The sequence below is a fragment of the Tupaia chinensis genome, unplaced genomic scaffold (genome assembly GCF_000334495.1).
Source record: "Tupaia chinensis unplaced genomic scaffold, TupChi_1.0 Scaffold000555_1, whole genome shotgun sequence".
NCBI classification, from domain to species: domain Eukaryota; kingdom Metazoa; phylum Chordata; class Mammalia; order Scandentia; family Tupaiidae; genus Tupaia; species Tupaia belangeri.
In genome coordinates, this window is record NW_006160067.1 from 2836835 (window position 1) to 2853092 (window position 16258).

At 39.5% G+C, this 16258-nt stretch overlaps 1 protein-coding gene across 1 annotated transcript in view; it reads right to left on the minus strand.

The window, feature by feature from the left end:
• Positions 1-16258, minus strand: part of ANO3 (anoctamin 3) — a 201450-nt gene that overhangs the window by 145935 nt on the left and 39257 nt on the right. Inside the window, exon 3 of the mRNA XM_027775367.1 lies at positions 6806-6906. Coding sequence (XP_027631168.1) covers positions 6806-6906 — 101 coding nt within the window. The remainder of the gene's footprint in view (positions 1-6805; positions 6907-16258) is intronic.

The following is a 16258-nucleotide window of genomic DNA, read 5'->3' on the forward strand; positions in this document are numbered from 1 at the left end:
TCAAAGTTAAATAATCGTGTGGAATAGCTTATGGTACATTTGTATGCATGACATTAAAAATGTTATTTAAGAAAGAAATACATTTTCCCTATGGAAGCTCATATTCTTGGATATATTTTTTTTTGGAGAGGTTTCTTTTGCTATAGGGAGTGGGCGCTTGTCAGCAGACAGCGAGAGACAGAGAGACAGAAAGTGAGAAATCACCCCCCAGGGGGGATGGCCACGCCACAATCCCTTCTCCTCCATTCTCCTCTCAGGATCTCTGGCACACAGGCACATGTGCCCGGCGTAAGTTTTAAGCCACCGAGTCCGGGATGCGAACTGCGGTGGACTACATGGGAGTCCAGAGACATAGCCATTACGCTAACTGCTGGTTCCTATTCCTGGATATGTCAATATTAAGACAGTATTTCTGTTCTTGAATGTGGGAACAGTTGACAATTGGACACTGAATTAACCATGGACAATTTTGTTAATGAATAAGCATTAAACCCGCATATAATGCACATCACAATCGACTGTCCAAGAGACTGCAAAGACAATCGACCATTCCGTAACACTTCGCTGCTTGGCTGATTCTTAAATAACCTTCTGGTATTATGAGCTGGATGCAACCCTAAATTTCAGGTGCCCCTTTTAAATAAACAAGAAGTTACTTACTAGTTAATGCTGCATCTATTATGTAAAAGGATCTGAAAAAGTGTTTCAAAAATAACTCTGTGTTCCAGCATTTCTCAAACTCTTTTCTCAGGAAAGCCAGTATCCGATGGGAAGGCAACATCATATAACTGCCTCTTATAATGTATAAGAATAATATGGAATGCTAACATATTAAAATACCAAAGGCAACATTTCCTTATTTTCTGCATCAAAAGCATTTGGAGTGTTTGTTAAGAATATATACACCCGATCCTATTCTAGAGCTAATACGCCGCCATCTCTAGGAACAGAGTTCAGGACCCTTCATGTGCTCTGTTTCCCCAGTGTTCAGTCACACCACGCTGGCCTGACAAGCCCCCTGTAGTCACATAGCTAAGTTCTCGTAAATAAGCCACACAACCCATGAGTCTGTTTCCTTAACAAGAAGCTGAGTCACAGCAGCCCTGCCTCAGACAATCACGGTGTAGACTGGGTTCCAGTAGACAAGCACCACGCTGTGACCGGTCCAGCTGTTTCTCCACCTCATTTCTCTCGCCTGTGTTCTCTGTAAGTCTCTTTCCTCTCCCTGCCCATAGATATTACAACATCTGACCACATGGCACCTCAGAGCCGGTCCTGGGGGCTTCCCAGTTCAGTTCTTTGCTTCACTAAACTTTGACAAAGCAAATTTGTCTAAAGCTTTTTTCCTTATACACCAATAGTTTTAGTGCCGTCTTAAAACTGAGAACCACTTCTCTAAAACAATCCTACAGTATATATACTCATTTACTGAATCAGAAATTCAGAAACATACTTGCTCACAGGTACCTTTCCTCTTAAGGTCTTGTGGATCTAGTAGTACCTTGACACAGTTTGGGAAAAAGCGTAATTTCGGGATCAGCAGTTAGCGCAATGGCTATGTCGCTGGACTCCCATGTAGTCGATCGCGGTTCGCGTCCCGGACCCAGTGGCTTAAAACTCACGCTGGGCGCGTGTGTGTGAGTGCCCAAGATCCCAGGGAAGAATGGATGAGAAGGGATTGCGGCGTGGCCATCCCCCCGGGAGGTGATTTCTAGTTTTCTGTCTCTCTGTCTCTCTCTGTCTGTCTGGCAAGCGCACGCGCCCTATAGCAAAAAAACCTCTCCAAAAAAAAAGAAAAAGAAAAAGCGTATTTTCTAATATTTATATTACTAAATCATGAGAATTTCAATGGTATTTTTAAAGAGTCTTGGTAATATGCAATTATAAACTTTTATAAATTATAATAAAGAAGAGTCTTCAGGTAAAGCATGGGTAAGAAGAGAGTAACTGCATATATTCTGTGGTTTTTCTTTTTCTTTCTTTTTGTCAGAACTCTTCTTTCTAAGGCAATCTCATCAGAAAATTTACTAAATAACTATAATTTTTGAAATTCTGAGTAGGGGCTGGCAGGTGGCATGGTAGTTAAGGGTGAATTCCCAAGTGGCTGACTGCGGTTCGAGTCCTGGACCTGGAGGCTTACTTTCTCATTTTCACTCTCTGTCTCACACTCTGTCCCTCACTGGTCAAATTAAAATAAATAAATAAATAAATAATATTAAATAAAATAATTCTTAAAAAAACAAGTTCTAACTGAAGAGAGGATTCTCTTCAATATCTTCCTAAGATGGAAGGACACTATGGCACACAGCTTAGAGACCTAAACTCTAATTGATACAAAATGAGACCACTCACAATCTGGCAGACTTTTTCTAAATACCCTTATATGGAGAAAAACAAAAGAGAAATTAAATATGATAGAGTTGTTTACAGTTGAAGTTATGAGACTAATTATTCGATCACTAAGAGCTCCTTGACATTTTATTTGAAAAGGCAAACGTAAGTGAAATGAGAAAAAGGAGGTCCACGTACTGAAATAGACTCTCAATTTTTAAAATGTAGCGAAGTCCAGTGGAGGGGGTGGGCAGAGCTATGTGCCAAGTACCAACCCACTGGGCCAGATGGTGCAGCCACAGAACAGGGCACTCTGCCAGGCTGACCCACATGCGAGGGTCCACGTTGGCATCTGGAGGCCTCCTGAGGACACTGGGCATGGAGATGCCGTGGGCCAGGCCTGTCTGGGGGTGCTTTGTGGCACTGAGACCCCATTGGAGGTGTCTCTCTGTTCTCTCTCTGTCTCTGTCTCTTTCACTCATGGAAGAAGTAAGAGATAAACTTAAAAAGAAAGTATGATGCCACACCCTGAATTACCACTGATTTTTAGGGTGTCCTCTCCCACAAGACTGCAGCAGAATGAATATACCTTCTTCAGAAAGGAAGAAAAACCATCTTTGAAATGACAAAAGTAAAACACAGTATTGGGGTAAAACACAGTATTGGTTGCAATGGACTAAATGGTTGAGTCTCCCCAAAATTCATATGTGAGATCCTAACACTCACTGATATTTGGAGGTGGAGCATTTGGGGATAGAATCTTCACAGCTGGAATTAGTGTCCCTATAAGAAGAAGTAGGGGACAATAGGGGGAGAGGGGGGAGAAAGAGGGGGAAACAATACATTTAGTTGACACGGAAATGAAGTTATTTGCTGATGATAATGTGTAAGGTACTGCCTTTGTCTTGGCTGACATGCACTGTATCTGTGCTGGGAAAACCACGTGGTAGGCTGCAAAGATGTGCAGTGACTGAGTGTGAATTACAAGGCAGGGGCAAACCAGCTAGTCCTGTTTCCACCGGAGGAGGACCTAACCCAAGAGAGGGCTCTCACAGAACCTGACCTCACTAGAACCCTTAGCACAGACTTCCAGCCTCCAGAAATGTGTGAAATTAATGTTGTTGTTTAACCCCCCCAGTCAATGGTACTTTGTTATAGCAGCCCAGACTGACCAAGACACCAATAGTGAACTCATAATTTATTCTTCACTGAATGAAAGGATAACTGCTAGCTGTCAAGGACTTTCTCCTCCTCCATTTATAAGGGCATAAATTCAATTACGTCTCTTAGAAGCAATGGTTAAACCACAGGACTAGTGGCAGAACGGGACACCTGAAATCACATGGTGATTGCTAAAAATCTGATATTTTTAGCAATTCAGTCCTGATGTCAGAAAGTAGGTCATTATCTCAGGTGTTACACTTCTTTTAAATCCTGTGTTTTCATCATGCGGTCAAATGAGAAATTGGGGAAAATACATAATTTTGTAAAGATATAAAGAAAATAACAGATATAGCAATTTTTAAAATGGTTTTTGCCACAGGGCATGTGTGCTTGCTGGAGAAAGACAGACACACACACACACACACAGAGAGAGAGAGAGAGAGAGAGAGAGAGAGAGAGAGAGAGAGAGAGAGAGAGAGAGAGAGAGAGAGAGAGAGAGAGAGAGAGAGAGAGAGAGAGAGAGAGAGAGAAAATCACTCCCCAGGGTGGATGGCCATGCCAAAAACTCTTCTCCTCCATTCTCCTCTGGGGATGTTGGACGACCATGCACATCCATTCCTTGTGATTTTCAAGTTGCTGGGTCCAGGACTCAAACTATACTTGGCCATGGGGGAGTCCAGCACTAACTACTACACCCCTTGCTGGTCCCAATAGTTATCATTTTAACATATTATTATATTTATTTCTGAATGTATTATTATGCATTTTATATTGCTGAAGCCACAGTGTATGAATAATTATATATTTTATATATATATAATAAGCTATTATATAAACTTAAAAGTTTCACTATTTCTTTTTATTTTGTTTGGAGAGGTTTTTGCTATAGGGTGCGTGCACTCACCAAACAGAGAGAGACAGAGAGACAGAAAGCGAGAAATCATCCCCCAGGGGGGCGACCATGCTGCAATCCCTTCTCCTCCATTCTCTTCTTGGGATCTTGGGCACGCACGCACACACGCCCAGCGTGAGTTTTTAAGCCACCGGATCCGGGATGCAAACTGATGTTGACTACATGGGAGTCCAGCGACAAAGCCATTATGCTAACTGCTGGTCCCAAAGTTTCACTATTTCTATTTTCCCACAATAATTAAGACATTTTTGTACCCGTTTATTTACTAAATTAATTATATTTCATTGCAAGAGTGGTCTCAACTGGGCTGGACTGAGGTGTATATCATGCTGGGTAAAGTCTCTTCACAATATAAATGATGTATAGCGATTTAATGTGTGAATAATAATAGTAAATATATAAATAAAAAGAAAAGCAATAATAAAGTTTAAAAAAGAAAAACTAACCTAAATAAATAAATAAATAAATAAACAAATAAAATTTCAGTAAATATTTTCATGTTTTTCAACCACGTGCATAAGTTAGAAAGGGAAGGGTTTAAGAAATTTGAAGGCTCACAAAAATATTCTCAAATTGTGTTCAAAATATGTTTTATGAAATTTGCCTCCCATAATAAATGGACAAAGGTAATCATTTTTCATATCTATGCTGAGGATTACTATTTAAAATTACTTGGTAGATTTAAAATGTTCTCATTGTCTTTGATATGCATAATTTGGATGGTGTGACTATGTAAAGATCAAGAAAAAAGGAAGCAGAGCAAAGGGAGAGAATTTTCTGATTGCCAGTATAATACTAAGTGTTATTATAAGTACTAAGACCCATTCGAGGATTTCCAAAGATGTTTTAGAAGGTTACACAGTCAAGAGAGAAAACTGGCAAAAGTCAAGAAAGGTAGGTTAGTACAAACACTTACCTCGCTGTATACTCAACAGGAGTTTGGTACACTCATCTGAATTGAAAGCTGTCTTCTGCAGACCTCGAACTCTTTCCTTATAACCCAAATAAATCTCTCATAGGCCCTTATTTGCTTTTTTTTCCAAGGGCTAAGTTTCATGACAATGTACCCAGGTTCTCCAAAGAATTTATCCACCATTTGTAAAATATTCTGAAAAACTGGGACAGCTTCTCTCTTCTATCTTTTTAATGGGTCTTTGGAAAAGTCATGACTCATATTTTCACAGAAAAACTACCTCATGACTTTTTTGACAACTCAATATTTTATTGTACCTACATTTTTGCCAAGGTCTTGGAGATATTATTTGCTTCTCTCCTGAATATATCTCTAGATAGAGCTTCTAACCTCTAGTGAAGCACGGATGTGAGCTAACTTAGGTATGTAGTTCTCCTACTGCCAGCAGGACCCCTCTGCCAGCACTTGGACAGTCTCTGATTTACAGATAATGTCTGTGATTGCTTTCCTCAAAGCCCGAGGTGTTTTGAAGGACTAAGAAGATGGAGGTCCATTTGTCATGCTTTATCTTGATCTTGCTGTAGAGGCTTGTCATAAAACTTGAGAAGGTCAGCACTCCTGCCCATGTTGGTCTTTTCCATGCCACCAAGTCTGGGAAAGAGCTCCACGGTTTGGAGTCACATTCCCAGTGTTCACTTCTATTCATTACTTCAAGGCTCTTTCACTTGGCATCTTGTTAACTCTGAAGCTTTTTAAATCTTCTCTTAGCAGAATAGCTTACTGAGTTCCACGTCAGTGTAAAGGTGTATATTTCGGTGTGAGTTACCCCTCTGAGTGCAGTAGCAGCACTGCTGAATTTTACTTTGAGAAATGGTGAAGGAAAGTGGTGCTGTCTACACAAAACTCAAGTGCTCAGTGTGGGGAAACTGGTGCCTATTCAATCATTGCTTCCTGAACAAAGGAATGAAAAATATCTTTTGAAAGGAGGAATCTTCTCATTACCATCCATCTCTTGCTCCTGAGGACAGTGATAACAAAACCATCCTAGATGGATTGACATGAGAAACAATTCTTGCTCATCACTATATAAAGAAGGACATTTTATACCTAAGGATGTTATATATTTATACATCCTATCTTAAAAACCAAACCAAACCAAAACAGAACAAAGCAAAAAGGCTCCCCACCCCTATGAAATAAACAGTGAGGTTGATCTTGGAGATAGCTATGACTCAAAATTTGGAAATAACTGTCTCACCCTTTCCCTAGCCAAGACCACCTTGAAATGACATAAAGCAAAAGATAAAGAAAGCTTATCATATGCAAACAAATTAGAAGGAAATCTTTTCCCCAAGAGAATCTGAATTTTGGAAGGAAAAGCAATTTCTCTATAGAAAGAATTACATTTATTGCTCAAAGGTATTGCAAAAGACAGACTCATCTTAATACACATTGAGATAGAATGAAATAAAATGTGAAAGTACCTGAAGGGCATCCTGATATTCAGTCTTTCTGCGTACTTGCACAGTGTGTCCCATGGAATGTGAACTTTAATAAACATGATATCAGGGTTTGCAATAGCTGGCTGCAAAGGATAGCAAGAGAGGCACCATTATGGAGAATCAGAACTAATAATTTCATGACCGCTTAGGATGAGGGAACATTTCCCACTGTCTATGCATGAATAATTGCCACTGATGTAAAGGGAATTACTATGAATAAAAAAATTCTCAATGGAGAAAATTATAAAATAAAATAAAATGACATGTTTAATATACATGTAATAATGCCATTGCATAAAATAAATAATCATAATCACCCATGTGAATTAGTGCATTTTCTTAAACTGATCATTAGCAAAATCCAGAATCCCCAATCGGATTCATCATGAGCCATTTACAATCTGAAGTTATTCTCGATGGACACTGTCATGTTTGAAATGGGTAGAACACACTGCCACTTGCCACCGGTCATTTAATCATTCATTTATTCTTTAACTATATTTTGTTCAGTAACTGTAAGATCTTTGAATCATTAGGTGTTTGTTAGGAGTCTTAGGCATGGACAGGGAGATACAGATCAGGGAAACAGCCAGGAAAGCAAAGGTTAAGGAGAGCCCCAAGAACCATTTACTTTGTAACCTTCCTTAAACTCAAAATAATTACCTGCTTCTTGAGGCTCAAGAGAGATTAAAAAAATGGGAAAACAAAGATAAAAAATTACAACCTAGAGGAGACCTTGTATTTTGAAAAAGGCAAGAGTCTAAAATAGGATAAAAATGATCACTCCTCTTCGGAGAAGGAGACTGGCCTGCTCGCCTCCCTTGGCACTGGCCCAGATACTCTATCTCTGTCTCTTTCCTTGTCCCTCAATTCTATGCTGAGATGGGAAAACACAGACTTCATATTTCTCACCCTAACAAAACTACTCGCTAAACTCTATGATAATCTTAGAAAACAATGGAATATAAACCATAGAAAGCCATGTGCTGTCGTGATTGCTTGCTTACTTTAACCTTTAGTTCACATTTACTTGTATCAACACTTAAGAATGTAAGTGTCTTTGATTTAGACAAGAGAATTTTCAAAGCAAAGTCAAGTATGTATCAGAATTAGTTAGGATTTTTTGTTTGTTTAGTTTTGCTACAGGGTGCATGAGCTCATTGGGAAGAGAAAGTGATAAATCACCACCCAGGGTGGATGGCCATGCCACAATCCTTTCTCCTCCATTCTTCTCTGTGGATATTGGGAATACATGCACGCACACACATACACACACGCATACATCGTATTTTTCAAGTCACTGGATCTGAAACTCGACCCACATAGTGAGCCGTGTGAGACCTAGATGCCTTAACTATGCCACCTGGCTGGCCCATCCACTAAGATCTTTACAAAATGAGATTTTCTGGTCTAATTCTTAGAGATGCCAGCATGAACTCTAGAGTTTCAATACTGTGATCATCCTCCTAGTGAGAGAATCAGATGACTCTGAACCAGATAAACTGCAAGATTCTGAGATGTTCCGTTAGTCTGAATAAGTAACTATGTCATTCACTACTTTAGCACTATATATTACTCATGTTCATAGTCTACCTTTTTATCTTATTTTTTATAAAATTCTAGACATTTTCTGAAGTACCTAGAGCATCCGAAACCAATAGACGAAGGAGCAATTCTAGACCATTCTAGCGTTGAACTCCCTACATCTTATCTGTCATGTGATTATAGGAGTTGAACATGTAAAAAGGAAGAACTAGTGTTTGCTTCCATTTAGACACATCCACCAGGTTAGACAGAGCTGAGCTCCATTTGGTGAACATTGTTCATTTCTCCTTTGTCAAGATGGAGCTTCTTAGGAAACATATGGATCTTAAGAGCTCAAAAGTGGGGAAGAAATGTATCAGTTTGATTTAAAATCATAAATGTTTTATATTAAGCTATAACATTTTTTAATTACAGAGCCTTATATTCTAAACATGGTTAGTTCTATGGATTGTCAGGACCATGTTTCTTTTGTATTATGCAGCAAGAGTATTAGTAGAGGTCTATGTTATTGAACTATGAAGTCAACAGGAAAGGCATGGCATATTTTCTATGCAAAAATGTGTCATAACTTTTCCGATGGCTCAATTATATTCAAACACAGAAGGAAGCCTGGACACCCTTTCCATTGGGCAGGCACTTTCTAGACAAGCATTTGCCAAAGTATGTCCCACAGAGGGTAATGGAAAAAGAGGCGGGATGGGAGGGCATTCCATGGCCAAGGGCATGTTAGATTTCTTACTGGAGGTCCTCTGAGTACTTGCTGAAAATATCTAAGACAAGTGATTAAGTAAATACACATTAACATGTGTGTACTTGCTGAAAAGATCTAAGCAAGCGATAAGGTATGCTGAAATTCCAGACTTTTGGATCATGGATTTTTTTTCTTCTTCCTGATAGCTTATTTAAGCACTGATAGTTTGCAAATTACTTTGGGAAGAATAGTAGAAGATACTTTTGCATCCCTATAATTTACAAAGAACTTTTCCTTCTTGGAATATGTTTATTTCACATTAAAGATAAAGGATTATGGAAATGAAAACTGACAATGGCAGAAGTAGAAGTAGTGTGACAGTTCAAATATCCCCCCTGAAAGTGCGTGTGTTGAGATTTGGTTGTGATGGGATTAGCAGGGTGAAGGCTTAATTTGACCATGGTGCAGAAAGATGGGGCCATTGTGGGGGGACTGGGATTAAAGCCTCAAGGGCAGGGCACCATAATCAGTGCCTCATGGGTTTATAAGGAGAGAGAACCAGAAAGAGACACAAGGACACCCATGTGGGCTCTCCTGCCCCTCTCTATATTGCGGTCTCTAGGACTTGAACCTTCAAAGTGTGAGCTGAGTAAGCATCTATTTTTGGAAATCACCAAATTTTAGGTATTTTAGGTATTTTCTGTTATTAGCAACAGAGCAGACTAGAACATACAGTATATGTCAAATATCCAGAGGCCTTTGAGTTCAGACCAAAGTGGCATGCATTACCTATGCTTGGGGAAAAATGTACTCAACTGTTTAAAATGATGCTGATTCATTCAAACAACTGTATGTTTAAAAATATCTTTATCACTCTGTTGGAAATCTGTTACTGAACAAGGAAAAGGACAACATTAGGATGGCGATATTTCCAGGTTCTTTTTAGTGAATGTTCAAGACTCCATGCAAAGGTTTCTGGAATTAGAAATCTTTTTAAAATGTAAAACTGCATAAGTAGTCATCTATTTAAATGACTCCTTCAGGACAAAGTGAAAAGTGTATTTCATGTTTTATTATAAATTTTACTGCTTTATCTATACAAAAGTTTTCATATTTAAAATGATTAGAAAGGCCCCTTCTTTTGAAATTATGGTGTTGGCTACTGGTGTTACACATGGTTGCCTTTCATCTACCAAACAAACTTAAATTTCTTCCATCGTGATTGCAAACTTAAAAGAAGTCACATGAAATGGTAGAAAAGCATTGTAAAATATGCAGATGGTATAATGGTTATGTCAGTGGACTCCCACATGGCTGACTATAGTTTGAGTCTTAAACCTGGAGGTTTGAAACTCATGTTAGGTGTGTATGCGTGCATGCCCAAAATCCTGAGAGAAGAATGGAGGAGAAGGGACATTCCCCCAGGGGGAGTGATTTCTCACTTTCTGTCTCTCTGCCCCTCTCTGTTTCTCTGGTGAGCACATGTGCCCTATGGCAAAATTCTCTCTCTAAAGAAAAAAAAAAAAAGGATAGAAAGAAGGAATGAATGAATGAAGGAAGATAGAAAAAGAAAGGAAAGAAGGAAGTGAGGGGGGGAGGAAGGAAGGATGTATGAACGGAGGGGCACTGTATTCAGTATCTCAAGATTTGGGCCAACCTATGGCATGTGGTTAAGGCAGTTGGATCCCACATGGCTGACTGTGCAGTTCAAGTCCTGTACCTGATGGCTTGAGAACACACCAGGCACATGCAGTGCATGCCCAAAATCCCCAAAAGGAGAGAGAGATGGAAGAGAAGAGATTGCAGTGAGGCCATCCCCAATCCCCATGAGTGTATGAGGAGTGCTTTCTCACTTTTGTCTCTCTGTGGTGAATGCATACACCCTCTGGAAAATTTTTTAAAAAATAGATAATTCATCAGGAATGGCAGATATTTAAGTACATGTTTTGTTTCTATCACTTACTAGCTCTGTGACTTGGAAAAATGACATCCCCCTCTTGTTGTCTGGTGAGTTTTCCCATCTGAGACATGAAGAGAATGAGCTCCACTCACAGAGCTCCATTTAATTCAGAGTGAAAGGCAACATTACTTCAAGGACCTACACAGCTTTTATAACCATCCTCTCAGCATCTTCAGAACCTCCTCTGTCCCAGCTCTCCCTCAGTCATTGCTACTACTTGCCCACCCCTACCCCACCTTTCTTACATCACTCGCTTCTTTTTCCCTACAGTACTTTTACCATCATTTGTTTCTGTACATGCCATCAGAGAAGACACTCTGTTTTGCTCACTAATGTATCGCAAGCACCTCATTCTGGGCTGGACACAAGGCGGGCACACACTAAGCATTTGTTGAATGGATGAATAAATTGACTTATTTTGAGTTAGTACACATTCTATGCAACATACACCTCAGCAAGAGATGAAGGATTCAAGAAAGCAAATAAGCCTCAACTGTTCTGGAGAGGGCACTATGTCAAGAATAAAATTAGCATCATGAACAACTTGCCTTGCGCTAGTTATTAATTCTTTACTGCCAACCTGCAGGATGTGAAATAATCTAATACACTTAAATAAAGAGAAAGCCTTAGAAGGATGTTTCTGCATTACAATGAGCACCATCACACAGTGAAATGTCAAGCTGAGTGCACACACAGCTAGCACAGTTCTCATTTCGTATTTCTTAACTAAATTATATACAGATCTTTTTTCAAGCAGTATGAACTGTCTTATTTTATGAGTTCTTCAACTTAATTTCCCTTTTGTTATACCCCTACTCAAAAAAAGGAAAAAGAATAGAGGTTGAATTTTCTTGCAGCTATGGGGCAGGGGGCTGGTGAAGGGATGGGGCTATTAGGTGAGAAAGAGCACAGTCTCCCTTGGAGTAAAAAGCTGCCCACCTGGCACTGTTCTGTTCAACTGTTGATTGCATGCTTCTCAGGGGGAACAAAACACCCACTACCTTCACACCGCACAGAGTGCTAATTATTCCACCTCAAATTCCAAAGTGGTAGAAGATCCACTCTCAAGAGGAGAGGAAACTTAAGAATGGTGCTTTAACAAAGGCACTCTGCAAACTGTTGGGAGCTGGTTGCTCACAGTTTTAAGACTAAGAGAAAGACTAACGGATAATATGATCTGGAAATTGACTCAGATATAAAGCACCTAACCGGACAGTTATAAAGTACTGATCTGTTCATTGATACAGCCTCCAAATACACATGGCTGACCTCTGATGCCGTGATCATCTAGGATCTAAATGTGATCTTCGCCAGTGTCAACTTAATGCATGTCTACACTGTGCGAGGCTCAATGCTTGACTCTGGTGAATGTAAATTTTATAAAATGGGGACTGTATCCTAACTCCATCTTTTAGCTAATGAATCAAATATTTGCTGATTTTCCACAAGTCATTTTCTCTTTCCTTTAGTTAAAAGTTCTAAATTTCAATTTAATATTAATTTTCTTAGTTGCCAGAGGGTGCCTTCATGAGAGAGCATGAGTGAGTGAGCACTCATCAATGGGGAGAGGCTACATCCTAATCCTTTCTTCTCCATTTCTCCATCCTGTTGGGATTAGGACCATGCACACATGCTCTGAGTGTTTTTCAAGTCACTATGGTCAAGATTCAAATCTTGGTGGGCCATGAGGGATCTTCCTCCCCTGATCACTAGGTTATAGGATCAGCCCAAGGATCAATCACCTCTTCTGTTCAAAGTCATTAATAGTCTCTTAGTTAAGCAAGTCTAAGTCAAAAAAAGTGTCACAAGATTTTTTTTTTTCTTCCTAGCACTTTCCCTTGCTTGGATACTCAGAATATTTTAGAAAGATTAGGATGAAACTTTGTGGTATTTCTAGGCTCTTTTCAGAGGGAAGATATAAAAGTCCCCCGATTCAGTTTTGAAATTAATAAGATGTATCCAGAGAACTGGGGTGTCCTTAAAGTTTCACACAGTGAGGAAAATAACCCATTTACCACATACGGTTAGGAGGCAAGAAGAAGGCAAGACTGGAAACTTGCCCTCAGCACAAGGGCTGCAGGCAGCATGGGGGACTGGCTCTAATTAGGTGCAGTTGGAGTTGAGCACAGGTCCTGACCCACCTGGCCTGGCCTTTTATTTAACTCTGGGGAACAATTCCTAAGAATGTGAATGTGAACTGAAAGACCTGCAATTGTTTAGCCCAGAATTAAGAAAAACCAGCTCTCTCCTAGGAATAATGGTAGACAAATGGACACTGTCCTGTCAAGGGCCAACCTAAACAAAAACGCCTTTTGGCAGTGATTGGAGAGTGAGAGTTGAGGAATGAAGAACTTCCTGTTAGGGCAGAACAAGACTCTTTAGAGGAGTAACATTCTTGAGAAAAATTTGGAGAAATAAAAGACAAGAAGATTCAGAAGAGAACCTGGATTTCCTGCCAAGAATACTAGGTAGAAGCTGTGAGCCATACCTAGTATAATACGTAATAATATATAGTTAGACACTTTTCACACCTGATTCTTGAGCAACGGAAAGTTCAGTGAAGGCAGGGTTGTAGACTACTTAACTCATCTAAGACACCGGGTTCCCCAGCAGCTTGCTTACTGCTTGCCAAAAATCATTTGTTGAATGAATAAATAGTTGGAGATTTGCAAGCAAAACCGCTACTCGTATTATAATGGAAGTGTACAAACTGCTTCAGGAGCAGAAGAGGAAGTGGTTGTGTTTGTGTGGAGAGTAATAAGAAAAACAAATGAATAAAAAAGACTGTTATGAAATAGAGTTCAGAGAGCCCCCCCCCCAACATATATGGTTTAATTATTTTCTGGGTTAAATTTATCAGAAGCAGCATAGAAAAATACAACTAAAGAAGTTGAAAAAATCTGATATCAGGGGACCAGCAGTTACTGTAATGGCTATGTCGCTGGACTCCCAGGTAGTCGACCACGGTTCAAGTCTTGGATCCGGTGGCTTAAACTCATGCTAGGCACGTATGAGTGCGTGCCCAAGATCCTGAGAGGAGAATGGAGGAGAAGGGATTGTGGCATGGCCATCTCCCCTGGGGGGTGATTTCTCGCTTTCTGTCTGTCTGTCTCTCTCTCTGTGTGTATTTCTAGTGAGCGCACATGCCCTATAGCAAAAACCTCTCAAAAAAAAAAAAAAATCTGACATCAGGGTCAGTGGGTGGCATGGAGTTAAGACAGGTGGATCCCTGATGGTCAATGTGTGGTTTACGTATTGGATCTAGTGGCTTGAAAAACACACCAGGCAGGTATGTGTGCGTACCCAAAATCCCAAAAGAAGGAAGAAGTGGAAGAGAAGGGACAGCCGTGTGAGGATGCTTTTTCACTTTCCCCTCTTTCTCTCTCTCCTTTTCTCTCTTTGTCATTGGCAAGCGCATATGCCCTCTAGCAAATGATTACTCAAGAAAAAAGGAAAGAAAAAAATGACTCAAGTTAAAATCTCCCTTGTCCTGCTCTGTAACACGGGCAGTGTGTGACTAATTCCTCTCTCATGGCATTATATATGTTAAGTACTTTCTTACTTTATATGTTAACAGGAGTTTTAATAAATGAATGTCCAGTTATAGGAGGGAACTTTATAAAGTCTAGAAAAATAAAGTTAAAGTATGAGTTTATTTTGGTGCAAAAAATTTTAAATCCATGCATACTTTATGCATAATGCAAGTGCTTGTGAACATTTTATATACTGCTCATCTTTCCTGATATATGGCAGACAGTCCTCAAAAGAAATCCCAGATGTTTTGTAAAAAAAAAAAAAATAAAAAAGGAGAGGGTTCCAATGTTATATCTAAGTGGCTATACCACTCTGATAAAGTTTACTAGCAAATTATCTAAGATATTTAATCAAAGAAACAGGGTTTATTACCTAGTTTTCATTTTTCCATTTTCTTTCTTTCTTTTCTTTCCTTTTTTTTTCTTTTCTTTTTTCCTTCCTTCCTTCCTTCCTTCCTTCCTTCCTTCCTTCCTTCCTTCCTTCCTTTCTTCCAAAACTAGTTAAAGCCCAGTGGAGATAATTTGGGCATCTGTCTGACGATTAACTACAAATCTTCTCTCAGTAGAGGAGGGCTAACTAACTCCCAGGAGGCAATGCTATGCCCCAGCAGAGAGTTGAGTTGGTTCTAAGCACAATGGCAACTGGGATACCCGTAATACACTGTTGAATGACAGCTGAGCAGAATAGCATGATTATAACATACAACATGGTAGTGAAAAAAATTACATATGTTAGTATATAAATAGAAGACATGTTGAAGAGCATGTAAGAACCTAAATTATTATTGTTTTGAGATATTTTTGCCTTAGGGTGCGTGCACTTGCCAGATAGAGAGAGAGAGAGAGAGAAAGAGAGAGAGAGAGAGAGACAGAGAGAGGATGACCATGCTGCAATCCCTTTTCCTTCATTCTCCTCTTGGGATTCTGGGCACACATGCACACGTGCCTGGCATGAGTTTCAAGCTGTCAAGTTCAGGACTCAAACCGTGGCATGAGTGTAGGAGTCCAGCAACATAATCGCTCTGCCATCTCTGGCTCTGAAACTTAAATTTAATCTATTAACAAGGCCACCAAGAATGTGATTTGGGAGATGGTTTTATTTTGTATATATACATACTTCTAATTATTTACACTGAGGTTTTTGTCTTTATGTACTGTGATAAATATATGTATTTTAAAAGTTTTGCCATAGGGAGCATGCACTTGTTGGAGAGACACACAGAGAGAGACAGTAAGAGGGAAAGTGAGAAATCACCCCTCCCCAGGGGTATGGCCATACTGTAATCCCTTCTCCTCCACTCTCCTCTTGGGATCTTGAGCAAACATGGGTTCCAGAACTTGCATGGGGTTTGGCCCTACTCACCACCTTCTCACTTCTAAATATGCATTTTTTTTTTCTTTTTGAATCCTAAAATACTGAACTAAAATACCATGAATGGTTGTTTTAGATAAGGGGACAATAAAAGATATGCTTTCCCCTCCCTCCTAGATTTAGTTTTTTTTCCAGTAAGCCTTGGTACTTCTATTGTTTGACTGGAATAAACAAATACTCTAAGGAACTTTTTTTTCCTTTTTTTTTTTAAGGCACAAAGAGAAGAAGGATTGGAAAGAAAACCACTCAGAGCTCCAGCATTAAAACAGACATTAACAGTTTTGTAAACACTCCTATTTCAACATTTTCTTTCTCTTTTTATAGGGTTTTCCAT